This window comes from Colobus angolensis, unplaced genomic scaffold (assembly GCF_000951035.1).
Source record: "Colobus angolensis palliatus isolate OR3802 unplaced genomic scaffold, Cang.pa_1.0 Scaffold27, whole genome shotgun sequence".
Lineage (NCBI taxonomy): Eukaryota > Metazoa > Chordata > Mammalia > Primates > Cercopithecidae > Colobus > Colobus angolensis.
The window spans coordinates 16,360,281-16,387,929 of record NW_012115932.1 but is presented as its reverse complement, the minus strand read 5'-3'; the positions used below and the strand labels follow the sequence as shown (position 1 = coordinate 16,387,929).

At 49.4% G+C, this 27,649-nt stretch overlaps 1 protein-coding gene across 1 annotated transcript in view; it reads left to right on the top strand.

Moving 5' to 3' along the window:
- Positions 1 to 27,649, top strand: part of SH3PXD2B (SH3 and PX domains 2B) — a 118,749-nt gene that overhangs the window by 82,695 nt on the left and 8,405 nt on the right. The window contains exons 7-12 of the mRNA XM_011947795.1: positions 5,653 to 5,787; positions 9,651 to 9,755; positions 14,181 to 14,298; positions 17,483 to 17,709; positions 20,708 to 20,757; positions 21,770 to 21,895. Of these exons, the coding sequence (XP_011803185.1) occupies positions 5,653 to 5,787; positions 9,651 to 9,755; positions 14,181 to 14,298; positions 17,483 to 17,709; positions 20,708 to 20,757; positions 21,770 to 21,895 (761 nt within the window). The remainder of the gene's footprint in view (positions 1 to 5,652; positions 5,788 to 9,650; positions 9,756 to 14,180; positions 14,299 to 17,482; positions 17,710 to 20,707; positions 20,758 to 21,769; positions 21,896 to 27,649) is intronic.

Sequence of the window (27,649 nt, the reverse complement as noted above, 5' to 3'; positions counted from 1 at the left end):
ATATAATCCATATATATATAAGCATTCTTAGCTCCCCTTGCGCCAAAACACATCACAGGCCTACAAGCCTTTAAGGCAGTGTGAACATAGCAGTGAACAAGAGACTGTCCCTGCCGTTGTGGCACTTCTAGAATAGAAAAGTAAACAAGGAGACGAGTAAATATACAGAACTTATGACAGTTTTTGAAAGCACTATGGAAGAAATAAAACTGAATGAGGCAGTGCAAGGCAGGCAGGGAAGGTCTCATTGATAAGATGCCACTTGAGCAGGAACCTGAAGGAAAGGAGAGCAAAGGCTATGCAGGTATCTGGAGAAGACTGTCCCTAGCAGAGGGAACAGCAAATGCAAAAATCTCTGTAGTAGAAACAGGCTTTACATGAGAAGGACTGGCAAGGACGCTACTGGTCAGAGACTAGCGACCAAAGATACAAGTGAATTAGGTTTGCCTGCAAGCAGCAGAAAATCCAAAATAATTGTGACTTAAACAATTGAACTTTTTTCTTCTTAGTTCAAATCCCAGAGATAGTCCAGGAGTGATAGAGTGTTCAATGGTAGCAGGGACCCAAGCACCCATCTTGCTGTTCTGCCATATAACACCAGCATTCCCAAGGCTGCTTATGACCCAAGATGGCTGCTGTAGCACCAGCCATCACATTGACATTTCAGCCAGCAGTAATGAGGAAAGGGCGACACAGAATCAGGTACTTCCTGCAAGGATTCTTACCAAGCACGTGCACACAATTCCACACTTATATCCCATTGTCTGGGGCTTAGTTACATGACCACTCACAACTATAAAGGAGTCTTATTCCAAGTGGCCCTGTGCCCTGCCAAAACTCAGGAATTCTATTACTATAGAAGAAATAGAGAATGGGGAGTAAGTGACCATCTGTGCCACATTGGGGAGAGTGAAGGAGATGAGGTCTAATAAAGTATCAAAAGGCTGGGCGCAGTGGCTTACAGTTGTAATCCCAGCACTTTGGGAGACTGAGGCAGGTGGATTGGTTGAGCCCAGGAGTTCAAGACCAGTCTGGACAACATGGCGAAACCCCAACTCTATTTGAAAAAAAAAAAAAAAAAACTGATCAGAGGCAGATTAGATAGGGCCCTGTAGGCCACTGAGGGTTTTCACAAGTGAGGTGAGGACCATCACAGGGACTTGACCTTTGATAAACATGTCCTGAAATGTCTTTTAAAAGGATCACTCTAGCTGCTATATTGGAAACAGATGGCAGCTGGGTGTGGTGGCTCAAGCCTATAATCCCAGCACTTTGGGAGGCTGAGGCAGGCCGATCACTTGAGATCAAGAGTTCAAGACCCGCCTGGCCAACATGGGTGAGACCCCATCTCTACTGAAAATATGAAAATTAGCTGTGTGTGGTGGTGCATGCCTGTAGTCCCAGTTACTCGGGAGACGAGAGAATCACTTGAGCCCTGAGGGCAGAGGTTGCAGTGAGCTGAGATCGTGCCACTGCACTCCAACCTGGGCGATAGAGCAAGGTTCTATCTCAAAAAATAAAATAAAATAAAATAAAATAAAATAAATGGCCCGGCACGGTGGCTCACACCTGTAATCCCAGCACTTTGGGAGGCCACAGCGGGCAGATCACCAGGTCAGGAGATCAAGACCATCCTTGCTAACACAGTGAAACCCCATCTCTACTAAAATACAAAAAATTAGCCAGGTGTGGTGGCAGGCACCTGTAGTCCCAGCTACTCAGGAGGGTGAGGCGGGAGAATCGATTGCACCCGGGAGGCAGAGGTTGCAGTGAGCCGAGATTGCACCACTGCACTCCAGCCTAGTGACAGAGCAAGACTTCATCTCAAAAAAAGAAAAAAAGAACAAACAAATAAATTGCAGGATCAAGGCTGGTGCCAGGGACCAGTTACGAGGCTAAGAATAGGTGGTTCCCATTGAAATAAGGAGGAGAGGTCAAGACATCCCAGGCAGAGAAAATAGCCTCTGCAAAGGCACCTTTATACTTTGCAGGTGCACCAGGGATGAAGTGGCCAAAAGACAAGACCAGAAGGCAAGCCGAGCCCATGGCAGGTGCTGAGCAGGGAGCAGCATGACCAGAGTAGCATTTTTGAGCAAGCGTTCTGGCTTGGAGGGCAGTATGGAGGGCAGACTGGAGGGGCAGGACAGAGACCAGTTACAGCATCTGCCTCCCCTCCCCTGGCCCCAGCGAAGCCCCTTTCACACCCTGGTGCAGAGGGTGTGGCTCCATGAGGACATGGTGAAGCCGGCTCATGGAGCACTGCAGAGAAAATTGCCTGCGTGAAACCTGTGGCTCTGTGAGGAAATCCTCACAGCCACTCCCTGACCCCACACCAGCTGGTGACTGCCTGCCTGGAAGACGTGGGCATGTCTCTGAGCATTAACTGGGGCAGCAGGTGCAGGCACCAACCTGGCTGTGAAGTGGGGGCTTTTTCTCTTTTCTTTCCTTTCCAGTTCTTTCTCTCAAGCTGAGGGACAGGGTAGCACACTTACCTAGTCCAGCTCACCTGAGGGCCCAGATAGAAGGGAAACTGCACTCCTGGGGTTTTGAGCCCTCGGGCAGGCTGTATCCTGGGGTAGATGCTGGATTGGATTCACAGAGAAGAGTGAGTCTAGTGACCAGGACAGGTAGTCAAGAGCCTTCAAAAGCCAGCATCCTACATTCACTGATTCACTGGACAGCACCTTCAAGGAGCTAGTGAGTGCCAGGTGGTTCAGAGGCAGTCAAGGCCACTGCCCTCAAGAAGCTCATTGTGAATGGGGCCAGCAGGAAGGGGGCGTGAAACAGCCCACTCTCAGGCCACTGCTCACGTGTCTGGGCTGGCTTGGGGGAACTGTCTTCTTGAGTCTAGAAAAGTCGGCCCTGCCATCTGACCTCGGGAAAAGTGGAGGATGAGGAGAGGGCTGGAAATAGCAGACAAGCCTTGAGACATGCAGAGATGTCAGACTGAGCCTGACCAGGCCCTCGGAGGAGGACAGCCCGCAGGCCTCAGACCACCCTTCTTCCTCCATCATCTTTTATTTTCTCACTGCTGTGCCCCAACACACAGGAGAGCCTGGAGCCAAGTGGACAGAGTCCAGCATTGTCCATAGCCAGCTGTGTGATGCAGAGAAAGTCACTTAACATCTCTGAACCTCTGTGTTCCTGCCCACAAAATGGGGGTGGCAGTACCCAGCTTGCAGGTCAGCTGTGTTGAGATGCTTTCTGTGCTGTCTGTAGGCTGTGATAGGCCCTCATTGAGGCTGCTTCCTGCCTGGTCTTCTGAACCATCAGCCTGCATCTTCTGTTTCTTTCCTGCTCTCTCTTCCTCTGTTCTCCTCATGCTTTCTCTATGCAGAGTGCAAGCAGCAGGATTGTCCCCAGCCCAACGGCCCTCCCATTTCCCTGTTACCCTCAGGCAGAGAGGATGAGTGGCCAGAGCATGGGCACAGAGCCAAGAAGCAGTACCCTTCACCCAGCTACGATGCCCTGTTCTGCTTTTTCACATCAAAAATCCAGACCGCATGGTTCTAACAAGGGGCTTCTGTGCCCCTTCTGGTTGCAGAGGCTGGAGTGCAGTGGTGTGCTGGTGGACACTTAACTACCAGCTCTCCAGTGGAGAAGCCCTGCTTTGTAGCATTTGCCAATTTCTGTGGTGTAAATACTCCCACCATGGCCAATTTCAAGCCAACAAGACACCACCCAACAGAGTGGGGAGAGATGCACAAAGTCATCTCTGTGCACTGGTTCTCCCACACTGCTCCACAATTGGGTGGTTTTTGTTTTGTTTTGGTTTGGTTTTTGTTTTTTTTGGGGGGAGGGGGGACGGAGTTTTGTTCTATCACCCAGGCTGGAGTGCAGTGGTATGATCTCAAGTCACTGCAACCTCTGCCTTCCAGGTTCAAGCGATCCTCGTGTGTCAGCCTCCTGAGTAGCTGGGACTACAGGCGTGCGCTAGCACACCCAGCTCATTTTTGTATTTTTAGTAGAGACGAGGTTTCGCTCTGTTGGCCAGGCTGTCTTGAACTCCTGACCTCAGGTGATCCACCCTCCTCAGCTTCCCAAAGCACTGGGATTACAGATGTGAGCCACCACGCCTGGCCAATTGGGTGCATTTTGACACAAAATGTGGGGTTTCCTGGATATTTTAATGATTTATGGGAACAATAGGAAAGACTATTTTGAATCAGGACTTTTAGAATACCAGGGCCCCCCTGTGACCACAAATGTCTGGGTGCCCTTCCCGCGTATTTAGCCTGCTGCTCTAAAAGTCACCCAGCTGCCTGCTTCTCTCTGGAGTCTCTGAACTCAGATGTCCTTGCTATTTGAATCACCTGTATTCTGCATTATCTTTTCATTTACTTGTCAGATACGTCTTAGTGCTTAACCAGGGCTGCCGACTCCCAGGAAGCTGTCCACCCTGAATCCCGTGGCATGGCCTCCCTGAAGCACCCCTCTACTTCATTCCCTCCTGCTGCCCCTGCCCTGGTTCAAGCCACCAGTTCCTTGACAACTTCATGTCCTCCAGCTACTCTCCTGCTTGCTTTCTTGCCAGCCTCTGATCCATTCTCCACATGGCAATCAGAATTATCTTTTTAAAGATGTGACTCTTGTCATTCCTTTCTTAAAGCCCTTAAGTGACTTTCTGCTTCAAGGTTAAAAGCAACCCAACTTCTTTACTTGGCCCCAAAGGCCCTGCCTGATCTGACCCGTGCTTTTCTTCGGAGACCTCACTCTGAACCACTCTTTCCATGCACTTCCTCACCTAGCCTCCTTCCAGTCCCGAAGACCCCAAGTCCTTTCCCATCTCAGAGTGTGCCTACACTGCTCTTCCCCGATTCTCCTCATGACCCCTCCTCCTCTCTCAGGTCCCTGTGTTATGTCACCTCCTCCTTAAAGAGGTCTTGCCAGCTACCCCATTTAATATAGCATTGTCTTTCCCCTTCATTTTCTGTCCCAGCATCCTGGTTGTTTCCAGCAATGTATCATAAACTAATGCTTATATAATTCTGTATCTTATTAATTATATATACTTATGTACTTGTCTGTCTCTGTGACTAGATTGAGTTACTTGAGGCTGGGAGTCATAGCTGTTTTATTCACCATTGTACTCTTTAGAGTGTCTGGAACATCACTGGTGATTTCATAGATTAATAGGCAAGTGATTTTGGATGGATGATGAGATGGTTGATGGATGATGGTGTTTAATTGGATAGATCATGAGTGGATAGATGGTTGAATGGATGGCAGATAGATGAATGTTTGGTTGGATGGATGATGGATGGATGGATAATGGAGGATGGATGGATGGATGGATGGATGGATGGACAGACGGACAGACATATGGATGGACAAGTGGATGGATGGACAGATGGAGGAGGAATGGCTAAGTATGAATGAATGAGCTTTCCTACTAGGCTGTGAACATCTTCAGGGCAGGTACCATATCTTAATCGACTGAAACCCCAGTGCCTGCACAGAATAGCACTTGGTCAATTTGGTGGTTGAGTAAGCACATGAATAGAAGAATGAATAGATGAAGTTACCCTTGAGACGAGTCCTGTAACTGCTTCTTTTTTATTTGAAATGTCCTCTTAACCCGCCCTACTACTCTGGCTCCTGCTCTTTCGAGCATAGTGGTGGCCAGATGTCATGTCTGTTTCCTATCCACAGGGGGTGACCAAACCTCAGTGGACCCCATGGTCCTGGAGCAGTATGTGGTGGTGGCCAACTACCAGAAGCAGGAGAGTTCGGAGATCAGCCTCAGCGTGGGGCAGGTGGTGGACATCATCGAGAAGAATGAGTCAGGTGGGGACCTAGACCATCTCCCTCTCCTACTACCCTGTCACCAGGCCCCTAGGACAGGAAACATTTGGAAATTCAGAAACTGAAATGGCCAGTGCATACTGGCCAGTTCCCATAGATCCGGCCTAGGGTCTCCTAGAAAGAGGCCCCTGTTTAATCACTGTGCTCGAATATCCCACCTGGTCACCACTCACCATTATCCTGTTGGTTCAGATGGTACCGATTTGTTCTGACGTTCACATTTTATAAACATTCCTTCTGGTTCTAAGGTACTTGCAGACACAGTCCAGCATTCACTGGAAATGTGCTCTGTTGGTTTGCCTTTGCTTACCCATGGGAGTCTTCAAGAAGGCTCCATCGCTCTGGGCTCTAATGGGACAGACACATTCCCTGTCTCCTTAGCCTACCTGCCCATCACAGGGACCACTGGTCATGGACGCTGGCTGGGTCTGGGACAGGATGTGGTATGATTGAGCCACTTAACCTGGATTTCCATCGGAATTCCACATTTCACAGTGGTTCAGGTGGCTTCATTCTCTGACTGTTAGTTTTCTTATCTGCAGAATAAAAACTTCTGCTGTGAAGAGTGATTGTAAAGATTAAGTGAGATGATATACAAAGAGTGCTTAAACTTGTGCTTAGCACACAGTAGATGCTCCAAAAAATGTGGGTTTCCTTCCCCTTTGCCTTCCTTAGCTACAAAGCAGCCATCGCACCCCATTGAAGGCGAAGAGCAGGAAATAAGCAGATCCTCCCTGGGAAAATGCAGTGGAAACCACTGGGTTTGTTGTGGCTAACATGTGACGTTAGCTAATCATATCATTAGTGGGTCAGTCTCTGTGACAGCCCAATGGCTAGTTGAGGTCCAAAGAACGAGAAGGACGATGTTTCCAACATCATCTGGATGGTGGTGGCATTAGTCATGAGACCAGCGCCAGCCAGGCAAACTTCCTTCGTTACTCAACATAGGAGTTGCCATCCCTGCTTCACAGCTAATACAACCATGACTCCAAGTGACTCAGTCACTCACCCTGCATCGCACAACAGGCTGCAGAACCGGAATTCCAAACCAACTCCCGCAGCCCCCAAGGCCATGTGACTTTCCAATTCCTGAGAATGAGTGTATGCAGATTGTGTGCTGTGGCTAGGACACACCGTGGGGATGTAAAGGCAGGAGCACCCACTGCCCTGGGCCCCCAGCTTGCAGGAAGTCAGGAAGCTTGGGTGACTGGGAAGAAGAGTAGGGGCCAGGAAGAGTGTTGGTATGTGCAGAGGGCAGCAAAAAGAAGGGAGAGGGTGAGTGGGTACCTCTTCAAGTAGCCAACACACTGATGACATTTATTTTCTATTATGTTGTACTTATTCAAGTAATACATGGATACATTATTCTTAGAAGATTAATGATAAAACTAAAATCTATTTTTTCTGCCAGCTTCAACCCTAACCCCCTTTCTGAACCCCAGATAACCCTTCTATCCATTAGGTATGAATCTTTCTTGAAAATGTTATATACACTTGTGTGTGTGTGTGTACGTGTGCATACATGTGAATATATACACTCACACATACACATACTCATTCATACATATATACTTGTACATATACGCAAACACATCATATTTTGTATGTACATATATGTATTTTTGTGAGTTTTTTTAAAACCCAGTGGTGTCATTGTATACATTTTGATCTGCAACTTTTTTTAGTTGCTGTCTAGCTCCTCTGATACTTTTTCACATCTGCGTAGTATTCAATGCCCGAGTGAGCCATGTTCATATATTCATATTTGTACTCCAGTGTGAACATGTCTGTGTGCATGTCAGTGTTTCTTTAGGTTAGATTCCAAGAAGTAAAACAGCTGGACCCTAAGATACACATATTTTATTTTATTTATTTAGATTTTTTGGAGATGGAGACTCACCATGTTGCCCCAGCTGGAGTGCAGTGGCGCAATCTCAGCTCCCTGCAACCTCTACCTCCCGGGTTCAAGTGATTCTCCTGTCTCAGCCTCCTGAGTAGCTGGGACTACAGGCACATGCCACCATGCCTGGCCAAGCTTTGTATTTTTAGTAGAGACAAGGTTTCACCATACTGGTCAGGCTGGTCTCAAACTCCTGGCCTCAGGTGATCCACCCACCTCGGCCTCCCAAACTGCTGGGATTACAGGCGTGAGCCACTGTACCTAGCCAAGACACACATACTTTAAATTTTAAGATACCACCAACTTATCTGCTTCCAAAACAGTGGGTGTTTTGATTTATCCTCCCTCCAGCAGTTTGTGAGGCATTAGTGAAAATGGTTAAGAGCTCAGAGATAACCTGGGTTTGAATCCTGGCTCTGCCACTTTCTATCTTTGTGACTCTGAGAGAGTCACTAAGCCTCAGCTTCCCCATCTGTAAAATGGGGGCAATAATAATACACACCTCATAAGGCTGTGGTGAAGATCTAGCAAGCTAGGAGTGGACATGCAGCCCTGAGGACAGTATCTGACACATTGTTGTCATTGCTGTCATTGTATTACGACAATTTCCTTGTCTTCGTACAAATATTTACAAATACGAATCTTTAGAAAATCATAGAACCACCGTGCGTGAGCCACCGCGCCCAGCCAACAGCACGTATTTATTATCTGATAGTCTGTGGGTCAGAAGTTCAGCATGGTCTCACTGACCTAAAATCAAGGGATCAACAGGGCCCCATTGCTTTCTTCAGATTCCGAATAGGATCTGTTTCCTTGCCTTTTCCAGATCCTGGAAGCCGCCTTGGCTCACGGCCCCTTCTTCCTTCTTCAGTGCCAGCAATGTTGCACCTCTCTGTGTCTTGCCTCAACAGCCGCATCTCCCCATGACTTCTGCCTCCTTCTGGCACATTAAGGAGCCCTGGAATCACATTAGGCCCACCCAGAGAATCTGGGATCAACTCCCTATTTTTAGGTCAGCAGATTAGCAACCTTCATTCCCTAGTGCCACGTAACTTAATATATTTACAGGTTTGAGGGATTCGGACACGGACATCTTTGCGGGAACGAGGGTCATTATTGTCCCTACCACAGGCCCCATGCAGGCCCTTGTCATTAGGCAATGTCTGAGCCTGGGTCAGAGGCCTCTGAAGCAGATGCTAAATCTGCGTCTCAGATAAGGGCAATGCCTTTAGCATCAAACAGCCTTGTGCACGCATCACTGCTCTACCACAAGCCACGCAAACTTGGACAAATAGGTTTGCCTCTTTGAGCCTCAGTTTCCTCATGTGTGCAATTGGGATGATAATGTGAAGATTGTATTTAATGCAAGTGAAATGATGGGTGCATCACACATCTTAGTGAAGGTGAACGTTCATTTTTTTTTTTTTTTTTTTTGAGATGGGGGTCTCACTCTGTTGCCCGGGCTGGAGTGCAGTGGCACAATCATAGCTCACTGCAGCCTTGACCTCCTGGGCTCAGGTGATCCTCCCAACTCAGCCTCCCGAGTAGCTGGGATTACAAGCATGCACCACCATGCCTGGCTAAGTTTTTAATTTTTCATGCAGACAGGATTTTGTCATGTTGCCCACGCTGGTCTTGAACTCCTGGGCTCAAGTAATCCACCCAAAGTGCTGGGATTACTGGCATGAGCCACTGTGCCCGGCCTCTTTATTGTTGTCATTTAAGATGACTTTACTATTCCCTGTCCCAGGCTCAGGAGCAAGTTTCTGGACTTACTTTTAGCAGTTAGCAGGTAACATTGGTAGTTGTGTTCTACCAATAAAATGGTAACTTTCGCCTTACCCTGTGCATTCACTGGTATAGAGGCTGAATAGATTGTTACGTTCTGACCCCCTGGCCTCATGCTTGACGCAACTAACATCATTCTGCACTCCCGCTTCCCCAGGTTGGTGGTTCGTCAGCACTGCTGAGGAGCAAGGCTGGGTCCCCGCAACGTGCCTCGAAGGCCAGGATGGGGTGCAGGATGAGTTTTCTCTGCAGCCTGAAGAAGGTAGGGAGGAGCTCGAGCCTTTGCTCACTGGGGAGGACCTGTGCAGTCATCGCCTATACTGGGTTGCCTTTTCACCCAGTCTCTTCTTGAGGCCTCTGCCTCTGCTTCTCAGCAGCTCACTGGCTCAGGCTCCATGGCCTGTGAACCGGAAACCAGGCCATGGTATTAGTGCTGAGGGGAAAGCCCGCCCGCTCTTAGGGGCCTTTGGTAGCAACCTAGGTGAGCCTTCCTGGAGCTCGAGCCCTAACCCTTTCATGGGACCCCAGGAGGGCCCCAGCCTGATCCTCAAAAACAGTTCACTATTTCTCCCTAGAAGATTCTGGCGGCCAAGGTGCTGGAGCTGCTTCAGCTCATTTGCAAGACGTTTGACCCCATCTGTTTAAAAACCTCTGCTTTCTCTGTGGGTTGAAGTGGCCCTGACCAGGGGTCCCCCTCCACTCACCCACAGACACACATCCGTTGTTGCCCAGAGAACCTTCCCTACACATGTCCTGAATGGTGATTCCTGCCATGCCAGAAATGCTAAGTCCCAACCAACTCCCTTTCCCCCGTAGAAACATTCCTAAAAGTAGGGCAGTTAGTGAGTTCACTTCACTCATCAACAGGGGCTTAAGAATCAGACACACCTCAATTTTAATCTCAGCTGTACCACTTCCTGGTTGAGTGATCTTGGGCCAGTAATTTAACCTCTCTAAGCCTCAGCCTCTCATCTAAAAATCGAAACAATGATATCTACATCATGGGATCTTTGAAAAAATTAAATGAGATCCACCTGCAAAGAACCTAGAACAGTAAGTGACTAGTAACAGTTATTATTGTATCAGCAATACCTTACCTAGAGTTGAGTTGTTTTGGCTTTTAGTTGACTGTTACGAGAAAGCACAGAGCCACATAAAGCATATCTTTATCAGAAAAGAGGGTGAGGAGAAGGGGGTGTTTCTATGCTCAAAGGTTAGCAAAACATTGACATACGGTTTTGCATCAAGTTGTATTACAGCCAGCGCCCCTCAGAGTAAAATATCTGTTGGTTTGCTCTGTGTTTGTGAGGCCCGCCAGGCACTAGGCAGGGATAACACGGAGTTACCACCAGAATCAACTCAGATTAAGGGGTAGTGATGTGGTGCGTGGAAAGTAGAACCCCTGAGATGGTGAATGATGACCACCATGACAGCATCTCTGTCAGGCACTCATTGCTGTCCCGTTTTACAGATGAGGAAACAGGCTCTGAGAGGTAGGGAGACTTGCCCAGGGTCACACAGCTAGAAGATGGGAGCGAGACCACATTTTCTTGAGTGTGTACATTTATTTTCTTCCCCGGACCACAGGTAGTACTTTTGTTTTTTTATTTATTTGTTTATGTTATTTATTTTTTTTTGAGACAGTCTCGCTCAGTTGCCGAGGCTGAAGTTCAGTAGCACAATCTCAGCTCACTGCAACCTCTGCCTCCTGGGTTCAAGCGATTCTCCTGCCTCAGCCTCTCGAGTAGCTGGGATTACAGGCGTGCACCACCACGCCCAGCTAGTTTTCGTATTTTCAGTAGAAACGGTGTTTTGCCATGTTGGCCAGGCTGATCTCAAACTCCTGACCTCAAGTGATCCACCCACCTTGGCCTCTCAAAGTGCTGGAATTACAGGATTACAGGCATGAGCGACTTCGCCTGGTCCTTTTTTTTTGAGATGGGGTCTCGCTCTGTCACTCAGGCTGGAATGCAGTGGCACAATCATGGCTCGTTGCAACGTTGAACTCTTGGGCTCAAGTGATCTTCCCACCTCAGCCTAGCGCCTCTTTATAATCATGCTAGGAATGGAATTATGTCTACTAGAAGCCTCTTCACCCAAGTTCACGGTTAATACTTAGGATCTTGGTCTTCCTAAGATGCCTGGGGCTTGGAATAGACTCAGAGGTAATGCTCTCCTGGATGGGGACATGTGCTTGGTGCCACCTTTGCCTCTACACATTGTGGTGCTTTCTTCTCACCTGTGCCCTCTGCCCTTCCTCCCACATGCTGCCCATCCAGTCTCATGGAGGTACTGGTCTCTGCCCCGGCCTGTGGGCCGCCGCCGGACTCTGGGGGACTTGTATGCCATCAGCTGGCGTCAAGGTGCCTACCTCGGAGTTCTCTTCCCCGTTTGGTGTTTGGAGCCAGGTCCCTGCACCTGCATGAGCCTCCCTGCTCTGGGACCGCCCGTGCCTGTTGCATGTGAGAAACAGTGATCTCATCTGTCTCGTGTGACATGTATGTTGTTGGCATGTGGGTTTGGGAGGAGCGAGCCTTGGGTATTTCTTGGCCTTGGGGCTCTAAAGTTTCTCAGGTTAAAAAATGATGCCTGTGGGTTTCTATAAGGCTGAACCAGTAACCTGTTCCTTCATTCAGGCTCATTTGAGTTGCAAGGGAAAGAAATCCATGTAAACCAGGTTAAGCAAAAGGGGAAGTATATTGACTTATATCACTAAAAAGCCCAGGATAGGGCTAGCTTCAAGCAGAGCTGGATCTGGGGGTTTGAAACTGTCATCAGGACCTGGGACTCTCACCACCTCTCTGCTTGTTGGCACCATTCTCTCGTGATGACAGCAATTCCAAGTACCTTTCAGGGACATCACCAAAGAAAGAGCTTCTCCTTCAACACAAGTCCTAGGATTGTTTCCAGCTGACCCAGTAGGGTCACTTGCCATCCATAAAACCAGTCACAGTGGCCGGGAGTTGCAACGCTTTGGCCAGGCCAGGGTCCCACACTTACTCCTTCCCTCCAGGAGGTGGTGAGCTTGGCCTCACCTAAGCCATGGCAACAAAGGCTGGTAGCACCACCAGAGGAAGGGCAAATGCACGCTAGGGAGGAAGCCCCCGCAGGCCTGCAGGCTACAAGGTCTTCCACCCTCTGCTGTGTGTGCAATCACTGAGCAATCCACAGATCCCAGAGAGGAACTCGGGTGGTAGAAAATCTGTCCGTGCAACTCAGCTGAAGGGTGCAGGGCTCCAGGAGTCCAGGCTCATAGGACTGACTGCCCTCATTCTGGGACCCAGGTGGCACCCTTTCCCGCCCGAACCAAACAGAACTTCTGTGTGCCTGGATTCTTCCGTCCACCCCTCCCAGCCCAGCAGCCCAGCCTGCAGCTTCCGTGAAGTAGGGGAACAGCGGACTGTGCTGAGCACAGGATATGTGCAGCTCGAGTCAGCTCAGCCCCCACCGAGCAGGTCAGCAGGCCAGATCAATACATAAATAAACGCCCTGTGTGTTTGCCGCCTCCCTCTATACCAGCTGGGCAGGCTGTGGGCGGCATGTGGTGTTTTCCCAAAGAGATAGTGTGTGTCTGCAGCAGCATGTTAACCATGACACCAGGCCACAGCTGGCTCAGGCACTCACCAGGGGCAGAAAAGTAACCAAAACAGGAGAGCCCTTTCCTCTCCTTGCTGGGCTCCCTTGAGATACACATTCATTTTTCTCCATTTCAGCTGCCAGAGCAGATAACACTGGGGGTGGGAGCTGTTCTAGCTCTGTGGGACACCCTGCCAGTGAGCAACCTGCCCCGCCAAGCCCAGGCCCTCCAGGGCTACTGTGGGAGGGACGCAGCTGGGGGCAGCTCTCAGGGAGGAGGGTGAGGCCCTAAGGATGGTCCCACAGTTTCAGGGGTCGGGGGACCACAGAGTGGGGTAGAAGGCATCCCAGTCACACGAATGAAAGTTGAAGCTTCGAGCATCGTTGGATTCAAAGACTTGAACATAATTAATAAAAGTGAAAATCAGCTACCAGCAAGGTCATGAAAATCATGAACTGTGTCTTCCTCGGTAGTGATTTTAGCCTGAAACCCTGCACTGCCAAAGTTCAGCTTTTCCCTGAACTCTCCACCAGCAGGAGCTGGTAAGGAGCCACAGACAGCTTAACCCCCTCTGTGTGAGCGAGGTGGCTCCCATCAGACCTTCAGGTCTTGCTCATTTACTGCATATTGACTGATTTGCTCAACATTCCAAGCGCCATGCGCAGTGCTGGAGACATAGGAATGAACAAGACAAACAAAGCCCTGCCTTCCTGGAGCTCATATTCCAGCAAAGGAAACAGACACACTTATGAAACACAATAAATAAGTCAAATATATGTTGAGTTACAAGGTAATTCCTGGTATAGGTGGGGGGCAATAAACAGGGATAAGGGGGATGAGAATGCCATGGCTGGAAATACTGTAGAAGCAGGTGAGGCGTGAGGCTGAGTGTGTGGCGCTGAGGAGTTTCAGAGGGATCGAGACCTGCCGTTTGTCCTGTGTTCTGTTGCTGCTTGCACAGGGCTGTCCAGGGCTAGGTCAGGGCCAGGGGGGTGCCCAGAAATCTCTGAAGGAAATCTTCCCTCCGATGGGCAAGGGCATCCCAGGGATCACAGCATCCCAGGTCTCTTGGTGTCCTCTTCTGACCCCAGCTTCCTTTTGTCCCCACAGAGGAGAAGTACACGGTCATCTACCCCTACACAGCTCGGGACCAGGATGAAATGAACCTGGAGAGAGGGGCTGTGGTGGAGGTCATCCAGAAAAACCTGGAAGGCTGGTGGAAGATCAGGTACCAGCTGCTGCCTCCCACTGTTGCTGGGTGGGTTTGGGGCCACGTGGGCTCTGGCTTCACAGAGGTCAGTCAGTGATTGCATCTGGGTGAAGCTTCTGCCTGAACCATAAAAGGATACTTCTCTGTGTTGTTTGGCCTCCCTCCCTGCCCATACCCTTCCCTAAAAGTCCATAATAAGCAAAACTTTCTTCAAACACACTGAACCACAGATAGCAGCAACCCTGTTAAGCAAGGCTGGTTTCCACCTCCAGATGTTTCTCATAATGAGGAATTGGAGGCCGAAACTGCCCCATGTGAGTGACAGCCCCCTCCAGCCCCATACTGAGAACAAGATGGTGCATAAACGCTCATGGACTGTAATTCATCCTAGGCTAATAATCTGCCCTCATCTCTCAAAGTTCATTGGTGAAAGCAGGGCATCTGCGTTCCAAACACCTTTGACAGCCCTTTCACCTATGTGATGAAATCAGAGCCTCCCAGGCAGGCAGGGTGGCCAGCTGGTCCTCGCCTTGCCTGGGACTTCCCCGGTTTTAATAATGAAAGTCCTGGGAACCCCTTCTTGATCACCCCCAATAGGCAGGGTGTGACCATGGGAAATTAGGGCAAGAGAGGAAGCCAAGGTCCCTGCAATCTAGTGTCTGTGCCGTGATGTGTGGCAGGACATTTGGGCCATTTCCAGGAGGCTAAGCATGTAGCACTGCATTCATTCATTCATTCATTCAGCAAACACCAAGAATCTCTGCTGGGCCCAGCCCTGTTCTGGGAGCTGAGAAGTCGACAGTGAGCAAGACACAGGAGCTCACACCACCCAGTGCAGAAGACAGACTCATAAACAGTGATAGAGCAGGTGGTTGGCCGTGTTGGAGGGATGCATGGGGACTTTGGTACACAGAAGAGGGGTGCAGAAGACAGACTCACAAACAGTGATAGAGCAGGTGGTTGGCCGTGTTGGAGGGATGCATGGGGACTTTGGTACACAGAAGAGGGGTGCAGAAGACAGACTCACAAACAGTGATAGAGCGGGTGGTTGGCCGTGTTGGAGGGATGCATGGGGACTTTGGTACACAGAAGAGGGGCTTCTCAGCCTGGGGATCAGGAAGCCTTCCTGAGGGAGATCTCAGAACTTAAATTTGAAGAAGGATAATGATAGTAATAGTGTATTAGTCTGTTTTCATGCTGCTGATAAAGATATACCCAAGACTGGGAAGAAAAAGAAGTTTAATTGGATTTACAGTTCCACATGGCTGGGGAGGCCTCAGAATCATGGCAGGAGGCGAAAAGTACTTCTTACATAGCATCAGCAAGAGAAAATGAGGAAGAAGCAGAAGCGGAAACCCCTAATAAACCCATCAGATCTCATGAGACTTACTCACTATCACGAGAATAGCACAGGAAGACCAGCCCCCATGATTCAGTGACCTCCCCCTGAGTCCCTCCCACAACACGTGGGAATTCTGGGAGATACAATTCAAGTTGAGATTTCAATGGGGACACAACCAAACCATATCCAATAGCAAACATGGGCCGGGCACAGTGGCTCATGCCTGTAATCCCAGTACTTTAGGAGGTAAGGCAGGAGGATCACTCGAGGCCGGGAATTCAAGACCAGCCCAGGCAACATAGCAAGATCCCATCTCTGCATAAAAACCTTTTAAATTAGCCAGACATGTGATGCGTGCCTGCAGTCCCAGCCACCCGGGAGGCTGAGGCAGGAGGATCACAGCCCAGGAGTTTGAAGCTGTGACGAGCTAGGATGGTGCCACTCCAGCCTAGGCAACACAACAAGACACCGTCTCTAAAATTTAAAGACTTAATTTTTTAAAAACTTTTTTAAAAGGATAACAAACATATATTGAATAGTATGTTATCTTGCTGCATAATAAATTGTCCCAAAACTTAGTGGCTCTGGAATTCAACAGTGGCTTAATTAGACTCAAGGTCGCTCCCGAGGTTGTAGTTAGGGTGTCAGTAAGGGCTGCAGTCATCTCGAGATTTGGTTGACGCTAGAAAGTGACGGTCAGGATTTCACCCCATTCCCTTCTCACCCCAGAGTCCACTCAGCCCTGCACATCGCCTCCCATCTTGTGGCTCTGTGTCCCCAAACAATGAACTGTGTCAAACTGAGAGTGTGGGTTATATACAGCCTGGCACTTTCTAATTAGGATATTCCCTCTCAGAGCGTATTTTAAGATTGATAGACACTAAACTGCAGATTTCTACCTAAATGTAGAGATTGGGAGAAATGTACCCAACTGGCTGTCACAGCTGGTGTGACTGACTGCCGCATACCCCTGGTCTAGATTGACCCCTCTGGTCATTGCTATTAAAACTGAATTCTGGCCAGGTGTGATGGCTCATGCCTGTAATCCCAACATTTTGGGAGGCCGAGACAGGAAGATCACTTGAGCCCAGGAGCTCGAGACCAGCCTGGGCAACATAGCAAGACCCACCCCATCTCTACAAGAAATAAGAAATAAATAGCTGGGCATGGGGATGTGTACCTGTGATTCCAGCTACATAGGAGACTGAGATGGGAGGATCGCTTGAGCCCAGGAGTTCACGGCTGCAGTGAGCTATGATCGCACCACTGCACTCTGACCTGGGCGACAGGGAGACCCTATCTCAAAAACTGAATCTCTCCTGCAGAGGATTAAGTGATGATGACACTCATTGAATTCCCTTTTGGGAGGACACTGAGCTGATCTGTCAGGGCCTCAATCACTCTGTGTTTAGTGATGGCCAGCTGACGCTTGGCAAGCCCTGGACCCATCCCTCAACCTGCTAATCCCATATGAAAACATGTTTAATCTCCGTGTTAACCAGCATGAACAGATCTCTATCTGTCTATGCCAGGCTTTGGCCCCAGAGCTGGGACTGCTGGGAAGGGGCAGCAAAGCACAGAGATTCATAGTGCAGGCTGGTGCCCTGCTGGCTGGGTGGGACGTGGTGGGTGCTGTGAGAGGGGCAAGTAGAGGCCGGGTTGGAAAGGCCTTGAAAATGCCAAGCTGAGGGCTTAGGCATCATCAAGAGGAAATACACAGTGTGCCAACCTCTGGCCCTGGGCAGTCACGACCCTTCGTTCCTGCTTCCTGGGACCCGTTGTGTGATTCCCAGTAGGAGCAAGGCTTCTTCCTTTGGGCCTGGCAGAGCAGTTTGACAGCATCCTTCCTCCTCCTCACAGGTACCAGGGCAAAGAAGGCTGGGCCCCCGCCTCCTACCTAAAGAAGAACAGTGGGGAGCCCTTGCCCCCGAAGCCAGGCCCCGGCTCACCCTCCCACCCAGGTGCCCTTGACTTGGATGGTGTTTCCCGGCAGCAGAACGCAGTGGGCAGGGAGAAGGAGCTGCTCAGCAGCCAGCGGGATGGGCGGTTTGAAGGCCGCCCAGTGCCCGACGGCGACACCAAGCAGAGTGAGTGACACCCGCCCGAGCTTCTAACACTCGGGACCCCCTGTGTGCCAGCTCTGTGCTCAAGGCTTCTCACATCATCCCTCATCCTCACAGTAGCCCAGCTCCTCCCTCATCCTCTAGATAAGAAAACAGACACCCAGAAACCCTGGGTAACTTGTTCCAGATCATTCAGCCCGTGAATTGCAGAATCTGAGTCAAGAGGCATTGCTGGCCGGGCACAGTGGCTCACACCTGTAATCCTAGCACTTTGGGAGACCGAGGTGGGTGGATCACCTGAGGTCAGGAGTTCAAGACCAGCCTGGCCAACATGGTGAAACTCCATCTCTACTAAAAATACAAAAATTAGCAAGGTGTGGTGGCAGGTGCCTATAATCCCAGCTACTCAGGAGGCTGAGGCAGGAGAATCGCTTGAACCTGGGAGGCGGAGGTTGCAGTGAGCCGAGATCGTGCCATTGCACTCCAGCCTGGGTGACGAGCAAAATTCCACTTAAAAAGAAAAAAGAAAAAAAATGGGAGGCGTTGCTTTCCTATCCTAGGTTGCGTTCTTTCTGTTATCTCACAGTGGTCACACTGGCTACTGTTTTTCAGGCACCTGCTACATGCCAGAAACCTTCTAATTAGTGTAATTGACTCCTCATAACTACCTTCGAGGAAATTACTACTTTTTATGTTTTACAGATTGGGAGTCTGAAGGGTGAGAGGGTGTGCCCAAGGCCCCCAGCTAGCAGACAGCAGGGGCGGGGACTTGAACCTGGGGAGTGCTGTGCTCTCTACTGCTCCGTGTGGCCTCGTTTCTAAGCCAGAGAAAGAAGATGACCCTGTGGGCTTTACTTCAACACAGTGCTTCTCCCAGCTTGCTTTTCAAAGCCTCCTCATGTATATTTTACCATTTAATGTTTCCAACACACCTGAGAGTCGAGTTCATTGCTGTTGTCGGCCTGGTCACACTGGCTACCATACCATGTCTGCATGGGCACACTGGTGCCCAGGACTTATGCACTGTGCCCATGATCCCGTCTTGGTCATGCAGGGCAGGTGGACTCTGCTGTTGAGAAAGGACTTCCAGCTGGCCACAGAGATGAGGCCGCTGCCCCTGGCTGGGCTTCTCCCAGCTGTTGTAAGTGGCAGTGAACTTCTTGAGTCCCTCAACCAAGTTTCATACTTTGCTCAGTTGCCCTGAGAAGTCACTGATCATGTTTCCTCGCATGCTATGGCAGGAGTTCTGCCCATCCCCGAGTTTGTGTGATTCTAATCTGCCAATCATGGCCAAGAGGATAGGTGTATTCCCATTAACTCTAGAGGAGCAAATGAAAATCTGCAACCTCAATGTCTTTGTTAGCGTATAGGTTCAGGCTGGGCACAGCGGGTCACAACTATAATCCCAGTGCTTTGGGAGGCTGAGGCTGGAGGATCACTTGAGGCCAGGAGTTTGAGACCAGCCTGGGCAACATAGTAAGACCCCCCTATCTACAAAAAAAATTTTTTTTTAATTAGCTGGGCATGGTGGCACACACCTGTAGTCCCAGCTACTAGGGTGGCTGAGGGGGGAGGATCACTTGAACCCAGGAGATTGAGGCTATGGTGAGCTGTGATTGCACCACTGCACTCTAGCCTGGGCAACAGAGCGAGACCCTGTCTCTCCAAAATAAATAGATAGATAGATAGATAGATAGATAGATAGATAGATAGATAGATAGATTCAGATGCTAAAACAAAGACACCCCCCGACCACCACTGAATATACACATATACACACATCCAATAAATAATCTAGATATATATTTCTTTTTCACAAAACAGTCTGTGTGGATGTTCAGGGTTGATATGGCAGCTCCGGGCAATCAAGAGTCTTATTACTCTGCATCTATCTTGTTGCCTTCGTCCACCTGGTCCAGAACAGCTCACTACTAGTCCAGCCAATGAAAAGCAGTGCATTGCACTCCAGCCTGGGTGACAAGAGCGAAACTCCATTAAAAAAAAAAAAAAGGAGGCATTGCTTTCCTATCCCAGGTTTCATTCTTTCTGCTGTTTCACAGTGGTCACACTGGCTACTGTGTGCACAGCTCAGAAGCTACACACTTTCTACTTTGTCTTACATCCCACTGCCAAAACTGAGTCACATGGCAATAGCTGGCTGCAAGGGTGACTGGAAAATGAAGTCTTTATATAGACAGCTAAGTGTCTTAGCCAATCTCTGTTGCTATTTATTCTAATAGAAGACAGGTAAATGGGAATTCAAGGGATTAGCAGTCTGCTCCACACCCCAAGGCCAGACTACCCTTCTGTGTGGACCCGTGCTGAGCCTGGTCAACATTCTGCCCTTAGCCAGGAGCGTTGGACCACTGCAAAGTCCTCATCCTCCTGGCCCTGAGACCCAGAGCTAGGGCAGCCGCTTCCAGAGTATAAACCCCTGAGTCATCAGCCCAAGTGTGTTTGGTTCGGTGTGTTTGTGTGTGTATCGTTGCGTTTGGGTTGCTCTAGAGCACAAAGCCAGGTGCAGTTGACATTCACTGCATGCCTGCCACATGCCAAGGGCTTCACAGATGTTTCCTTTCATCCTCACCACTGCCCTGAGTGACACACATTCTGCCAGTTCTGCAGATGAGGGCCTTGTGGCTCAGAGAATCCAATCATCTGTCCGGTGCCAGCAGCTGTGAGCCTCAGAGCTGGATTGGGACCCATCTCTGTGTTATTCTCAAGACTGCTTTTTGCCCTTTCTGGAGAATTTCCATGACTTGAGCATCCAGCACCATCCCCTTTCATTCCTGTGTAGAAAAGATCCAAGAAAAGCAACGTAGAGAGAGTCCGGAGCCAACTATGAGCCACGCGTGAGCAGCTCCTTCCTGGCCAGGCTATTCTCGCAGGAAGGGTTGCAGTGGCATGCAAACGCCTGTGTTCAATCTTCTGCAGGAGAGAGTAGATCTGTCCTGCACCCAGCTCAGGAATCTCATCTGTAGCACTCTGCACATGAGTGTAATAAGCTCTCGTTTCTCCATAGGATCACCAAAGATGAGGCAGAGACCCCCTCCTCGCCGGGACATGACCATTGTAAGTGGACCCTTGCTACTGGGGAGTGGCCACTGACTTGAGGGCTGTGAGGGGTGTCCGTTAGCCCCTCGCACACCCCTCACCCTTCCGGAAATGCTCTCTTTCCTATGCACACAACAGCCTTTTGAAGCAGGCTGCATAAATGCTAGTCCCACCCCCAGGTGGAAAGACTGAGGTCAGGCAGGTGAAACAATTGGCCCACGGGGCCAGAGTGCTCCTGTGACAGTTGGGCCTCGGGACCTGCTTTCTCCTCCCTGGGCCCTTCTCTTGGTCTTAGATCAATCTTCTCAAGTCAAGCGACTTGAGGTCCAAGCTGAGATGAGACACAAATATCATGTGTGGTCCCATTCTCATATTCTGCGCTCATACTCTGTTTTGTAAAATTTGCTAGGTACCTTTTAAGCCAATACTTAGAACAATGGGTTGTTGGGTTTGGGGTTTTTTTGTTTGTTTGCTTTATTTTTTGAGACAGGGTCTTGCTCTGCTGGGGTTGTATTTTTTTAATGTCTGCTATTTATCAAGCACATGTTGCATGCCATGCAATGTGCTGAGTGCCTCACATTAATTTAATACTTGAAGCAACCCCACCAGGTAGACACTGTTATGCCTACTCTACAGGAGAGAGAACTGAGGCTTCAGAGGGGGGTGATTTGCCCAAGGTCACTCCCACCATCAGTATTTCCAACCCAGATAAATCTACTAACAAACTTAAGCTCCTTCCACAACCGTCACTGCCTCTTATTTCAGAGAATATTGTCTTGCTCCAGATTCTCATGATTGTACCCAAATGTCCCACGTTTCTTCCCATCGCCCTAAAGCTGATGGGCCAGTGAGGTCTCACTGAGGAGATGACAATCTGCGTGGTCCTATTCGTGTTGTCCCTTAGAATCCAATTAGGTCACCAGCACCCCCTTGAGGGTGATTGCATGCCCCTGGCCCTTAGTCTCCCCCTGACACAGGGTCGCAGGAGTGCACTTAGCATTGGCGATAACCCTGTGTGTGATCGTACCAGCCTCGAGGCCTCAACCTGCCGAAGCCGCCCATCCCGCCCCAAGTGGAGGAAGAGTATTACACCATCGCGGAATTTCAGACAACCATCCCAGACGGCATCAGCTTCCAGGCGGGCCTGAAGGTCGAGGTGAGCGGCCCTGGTGTTCCTTCACCTACTTGTGATTCCTGATTCCAGGCATCACCTCCTACTTCTCCCCTGTTACGTCCTACTTCACTGGGTGGGTGGAGGTGGGGCGGAGATTAACAGCTTTATAGTTCACATACCATACAGTTTACCAATTTGAAGTGTAAAATTCAGCAGCTTATGGTATTCACAGGGTTACACAACCTTCACCACTATCTAATTCCAGAACAGAAAGAAACTCCTTACCCATCAACAGTCACCCTCCATTTCCCCTCAACCTGCCAGCTCTAGGCAGCCACCAGTCCACTTTCTGTCTCCACAGATGTACCTGTTTTAGACATTTCATATAGGTGAAATCCCACAGTATGTGGTCTTGTGTGACTGGCTATATGCCTTTCTTTACCACCTCCCACCTCCGTTCTTGCTTCTCCTCTCTCCTTTTCTTCCCACGCCCTCTGCTTGTCTACTTTGTTCCCCGGATTCTCTTCCTGCATTTCTCTTTCCTTTGCTCATGGGGTTAGAGCTTCAAGATATTTCTTTCGGCCAGGCGCAGTGGCTCACGCCTGTAATCCCAGCACTTTGGGAGGCCGAGATGGGCGGATCACGAGGTCAGGAGATCAAGACCATCCTGGCTAACATGGTGAAACCCCGTCTCTACTAAAAAATACAAAAAAAAAAAAAAAAAAAAAACTAGCCGGGCGTGGTGGTGGGCGCCTGTAGTCCCAGCTATTCAGGAGGCTGAGGCAGGAGAATGGCGTAAACCCGGGAGGCAGAGCTTGCAGTGAGCTGAGATTGAGCCACTGCACTCCAGCCCGGGCGACAGAGCGAGACTCCATCTCAAAAAAATAAAAATAAAAAAAATAAGATATTTCTTTCTCATATTTCCAAGAAAACCTGTAAGGAAGGGGATGGCTGCTAGGGCCAGGGTTTGGAAAGCTTTGGCAAAGATGGTTCTTGAGACACTTTCAAAAGCAGGTGAGCCAGTCACAGGCATCACCAAGTTCACTCTATCACGCGTGAGAGTTGGTCAGACCGCACCCCCCCGCCAACCTCACCTTGGGAGGCCGAGGTTTAATTTACTCTGCAACAAATAAAATACTCCTGGGTCACCTACTATGGTTGTGTGTGGCGGCTGCTTTTCTAGGCCCTGAAGAGTTGTCATCACCCTCCCCTTTCCTTTAAAGAACACAGCTCTGGTCCCTGGCACAGAGCACTGTCTGACAGCCCAGGGCAGTGGGCACCACTGATCAGTTCACTGCAGCATACCTCTCTAGGGCCCCTCCCTTCCTTCCTGGCTGTACTCCAGGAAGGACTATAGCCTGCCTGTCTGCCCACCTTCATTCCTTCCTTCCCTCCTCCTTCCCTTCTTCCTTCCCTCCTTCTTTCCTTCCCTCCCTTCTTCCTTCCTCCTCCCTCCTTCCTTTGTTCTTTCCTTCCATTATTCCTTCCCTCCTTCTCTCCCTCCTTCTTTCCCTTCCTCTCTCCTTCCTCCCTCCTTCCTCACCTCCTTCCTTCCTTCTCTTTTCTTTCCTTCCCTCCTTCCTTTCTTCCATCCTCCTTCCTTCCTTGTCCCTTACTCCAGCTTGCCAGGAGCCCCACCAGTCACAACATCTGGCCCAGGCCTTGCTGTGTACTACAGTCAAGAGACTAGTTCTGCATCCTCTGGCCTCTGCTTCCGGAGACGTTGACGTATCTTGATGTTTCACTAAAAGGACATCCTTTTATGTTTTCTCTTTGCTATTATCTGAGTCAAGGGCTAAAGGGATAAGATTTGGGAAAATTCTGAATTATGTTTTAATCCATTATGCAAAAAACCTGCCCCTTCTTACTCATTCTTTCTATACACATGTATTGAGTGCCTAGTGTATCACAATGTAAGGGTCATCTGAGACATCATCTCCTTTTTTTTTTTTTTTTTTTCCTGAGACGGAGTCTCGCTCTGTCGCCCGGGCTGGAGTGCAGTGGCCAGATCTGAGCTCACTGCAAGCTCCGCCTCCCGGGTTTACGCCATTCTCCTGCCTCAGCCTCCAGAGTAGCTGGGACTACACTTTTTTTTTTTTGAGACAGCCTTGCTCCTCTGTTGCCCAGGCTGAAGTGCAATGGTTCAGTCTCAGCTCACTGCAACCTCCACTTCCCAGGTTCAAGTGATTCTCCTGCCTCAGCCTCTCAAGTAGCTGGGATTACAGGCGCCCACCATGATGCACGGCTAATTTTTGTATTTTTAGTAGAAACGGGGTTTTGCCATGTTGACCAGGCTAGTCTCGAACTCCTGACCTCAGGTGATCTGCCCATCTCAGCCTCCCAAAGTTCTGGGATTACAGGTGTGAGCCACTGCACCTGGCTAGATATTTTTTTTCTTATGATAGATCCATATGCTCTGTTTTTCTCTTCTCCAGTTTTGCTTCCTGGCTCATTGCAACATTATCTTAGCCTTCAAAATTCATTAATGGAACCATAGCATTCTAGCAGTAGGGCTACTAGAAACACCTTAGTTACTTGTCTAGGCTGTTTATCTTCAGGATGTGTGATGATGAGGAGGAGGAGGAGGATGATGATGATGAGGATGATGAGGATGATGAGGATGAGGATGATGAGAATGAGGATGATGGCGAGGATGAGGATGATGATAAGGATGAGGATGATGAGGATGATAATGAGGATGAGGATGATGGCGAGGAGGAGGAGGAGGATGAGGATGATGAGGAGGATGATGAGGATGAGGATGATGAGGAGGATGAGGAGGATGAGGATGATGATGAGGAGGATGAGGATGAGGAGGAGGAGGATGAGGATGATATAGGCACCTCTTCTGTGTGTCAGGTACCTTACCTCCTTGATAACTAATCTTCACAGAAGTCCCAAGAGGTCAGTACCAGCAGCATGCGGTTGGTTGGTTGGTGTTTTTGTTTTTTGTTTTTTTTTTCTATCAGCATGTTTTATAGATAAGACTCAGAGGGGTTAGGTAAATTAATTGCCTCTAGTAACACAGCTAGTAAGCAATGGAGTTGGGATTTGAAACCAGGTCTGTCTGCTTTTAAAACCCACACTCTTTTCTTTCCCCTCATTCTTGTGATTTTGTTGTTGTTGTTTTGTTTTGTTTTTTTGATGGAGTCTTGCCCTGTTTCCCAGTCTGGAGTGCAATGGCGCTATCTTCACTCACTGCAACCTCTGCCTCCCGGGTTCAGACGATTCTCTTGCCTCAGCCTCCCAAGTAGCTGGGATTACAGGCACCCGCCATCATGCCTAGTTAATTTTTTTTGTATTTTTAGTAGAGACAGTGTTTCACCATGTTGCCCAGGCTAGTCTCGAACTCCTGACCTCTGCCCGCCTAAGCCTCCCAAAGTGCTGGGATTACAGGCGTGAGCCACTGCACCCAGCTTCTGATCTTGCATTTGCTTTTATTAATAGTAGCTCTTGGCTTCCCTCTGGTAAACGAAAACGCCCATTCATCATGGTTCAGAACATACATGTTCAGAGCTTCTACCACAATACTTTGCAAGGAGTGTAACCTTGACAAATCTTACTGATACATTTAATATTGATTACCCTAGTTTCAGTTCCTCACATCAGACTTAAGTATTAGTGTTGTTGAATTCATGGATGTGCTGACAATGACTTGTATGCCCAGCGTGGCCTGTAATTTTTACCAGAGCTATCAAGTGTTGATAAGATGCCAGTCATCCTCACATAAAGAGCTTACATTTATCAGTGGCCTTCCCTGGAGATTCCAGTGAGACTCATTAAGTGCTGCCTGTCAAGTGCATCCCACTGGCTCAGTGACCTCCACTCTAATTTAATCACAGGAGAGTTTACCAAGTGCACAGCATTTATCAAGGGCTGTCATATGCATTAGCACTTGTGGCTTCAAAAATTCTACAAGTGGGTGTTAAATTGTTCTTATCATTTTCCTTCTGTGATGTGGAATCTGAGGCATGTGGCTTGCCCCAGGCCACTCAGGCAGTAAGCGGTAGAGCCAAGACTAGAACCCAGGACTGCAGGCCCAGGAGCCCAGCATTTGCGTCCTGGCGCTGAGAGGCTGCTATCCCTCTCCCAGAAGGGCCACAAAGTGCCTGCAGCCATCTTTGCTCCTTCTGCAGTTTCTCACCCCGGACACAGCCCCTCTCCAAGCAGGGTCTTTTTTGTTTTTTTTTCTTTTTTTTCAAGACAGAGTCTTGCTCTGTCGCCCAGGCTAGAGTACAACAGCACAATCTCAGCTCGCTGAAACCTCTGCCTCCCAGGTTCAAGCGTTTCTCCTGCCTCAGCCTCCCAAGTAGCTGGGATAACAGGCGCATCCCACCATACCCAGCTAATATTTTGTATTTTTAGTAGACGCAGGGTTTTACAATGTTGGCCAGGCTGGTCTCGAACTCCTGACATCAGATGATCCACCCGCCTCGGCCTCCCAAAGTGCTGGGATTACAGGTGTGAGCCACAACCCCTGGCCAGGGGTCTCTTTTCTGAGAGGCAAGATGAGGTGACTCTGAAGCCCACCCCCCTGCCTTTGACTCTTCTCTAATCGATGGGGTTTTTTTTTGTTTTTTTTTTGGTTTTTTTTGAGACGGAGTCTCGCTCTGTCGCCCAGGCTGGAGTGCAGTGGCGCGATCTCAGCTCACTGCAAGCTCTGCCTCCCGGGTTCACGCCATTCTCCTGCCTCAGCCTCTTGAGTAGCTGGGATTACAGGTGCCCGCCACCAAGCCCGGCTAATTTTTTGTATTTTTACTAGATACGGGGTTTCATCATGTTAGCCAGGATGGTCTCGATCTCCTGACCTCGTGATCCACCCGCCTCGGCCTCCCAAAGTGCTGGGATTACAGGTGTGAGCCACAACCCCTGGCCAGGGGTCTCTTTTCTGAGAGGCAAGATGAGGTGACTCTGAAGCCCACCCCCCTGCCTTTGACTCTCCTCCGATCGACGGGCTTTCTATAGGACCCACTGTGTGTTCCTCAGCTCTCCTGAGGCTCCGTTCTGCATCTGTAAAATGAGGTGACAATTCCCAACTCACAGGGTGTCATGAGCGTTCATCAGCTCTTCTGAGTCCAGAGAGAGCCTACCAGGGAATTGCAGTGTACATCTGCGATGGCTGCCATCACAAAATACCAGATGGGGTGGTTTAAACAACTGCAGTTTATTGTCTCACAGTTGGGGAAGTCAGAAGTTCGAGATCAAGCTGTCAGCAGGTTTGGTTCCTCCTGTGTCCTGTCTCCCTGGCTTCCATATGGCACCTTCTCGCTGTTTCTTGTGTGGTTGTCCCTCAGTCCCTGTGTGTTTTCTAATCTCCTCTTCTTATTCGGACATCAGTCATATTGAACTAGGGCCCATGTATCAGGCCATTCCTGGATTGCTATAAAGAAATACCTGAGGCTGGGCACGGTGGCTCAAGCCTGTAATCCCAGCACTTTGGGAGGCTGAGACGGGCCGATCACGAGGTCAGGAGATCGAGACCATCCTGGCTAACACGGTGAAACCCCGTCTCTACTAAAAAATAAAAAAAAACTAGCGGGGAGTGGTGGCGGGCGCCTGTAGTCCCAGCTACTCGGGAGGCTGAGGCAGGAGAATGGCCTAAACCCGGGAGGCGGAGTTTGCAGTGAGCTGAGGTCCGGCCACTGCACTCCAGCCTGGGTGACAAGAGCGAAACTCCATTAAAAAAAAAAAAAAGGAGGCGTTGCTTTCCTATCCCAGGTTTCATTCTTTCTGCTGTTTCACAGTGGTCACACTGGCTACTGTGTGCACAGCTCAGAAGCTACACACTTTCTACTT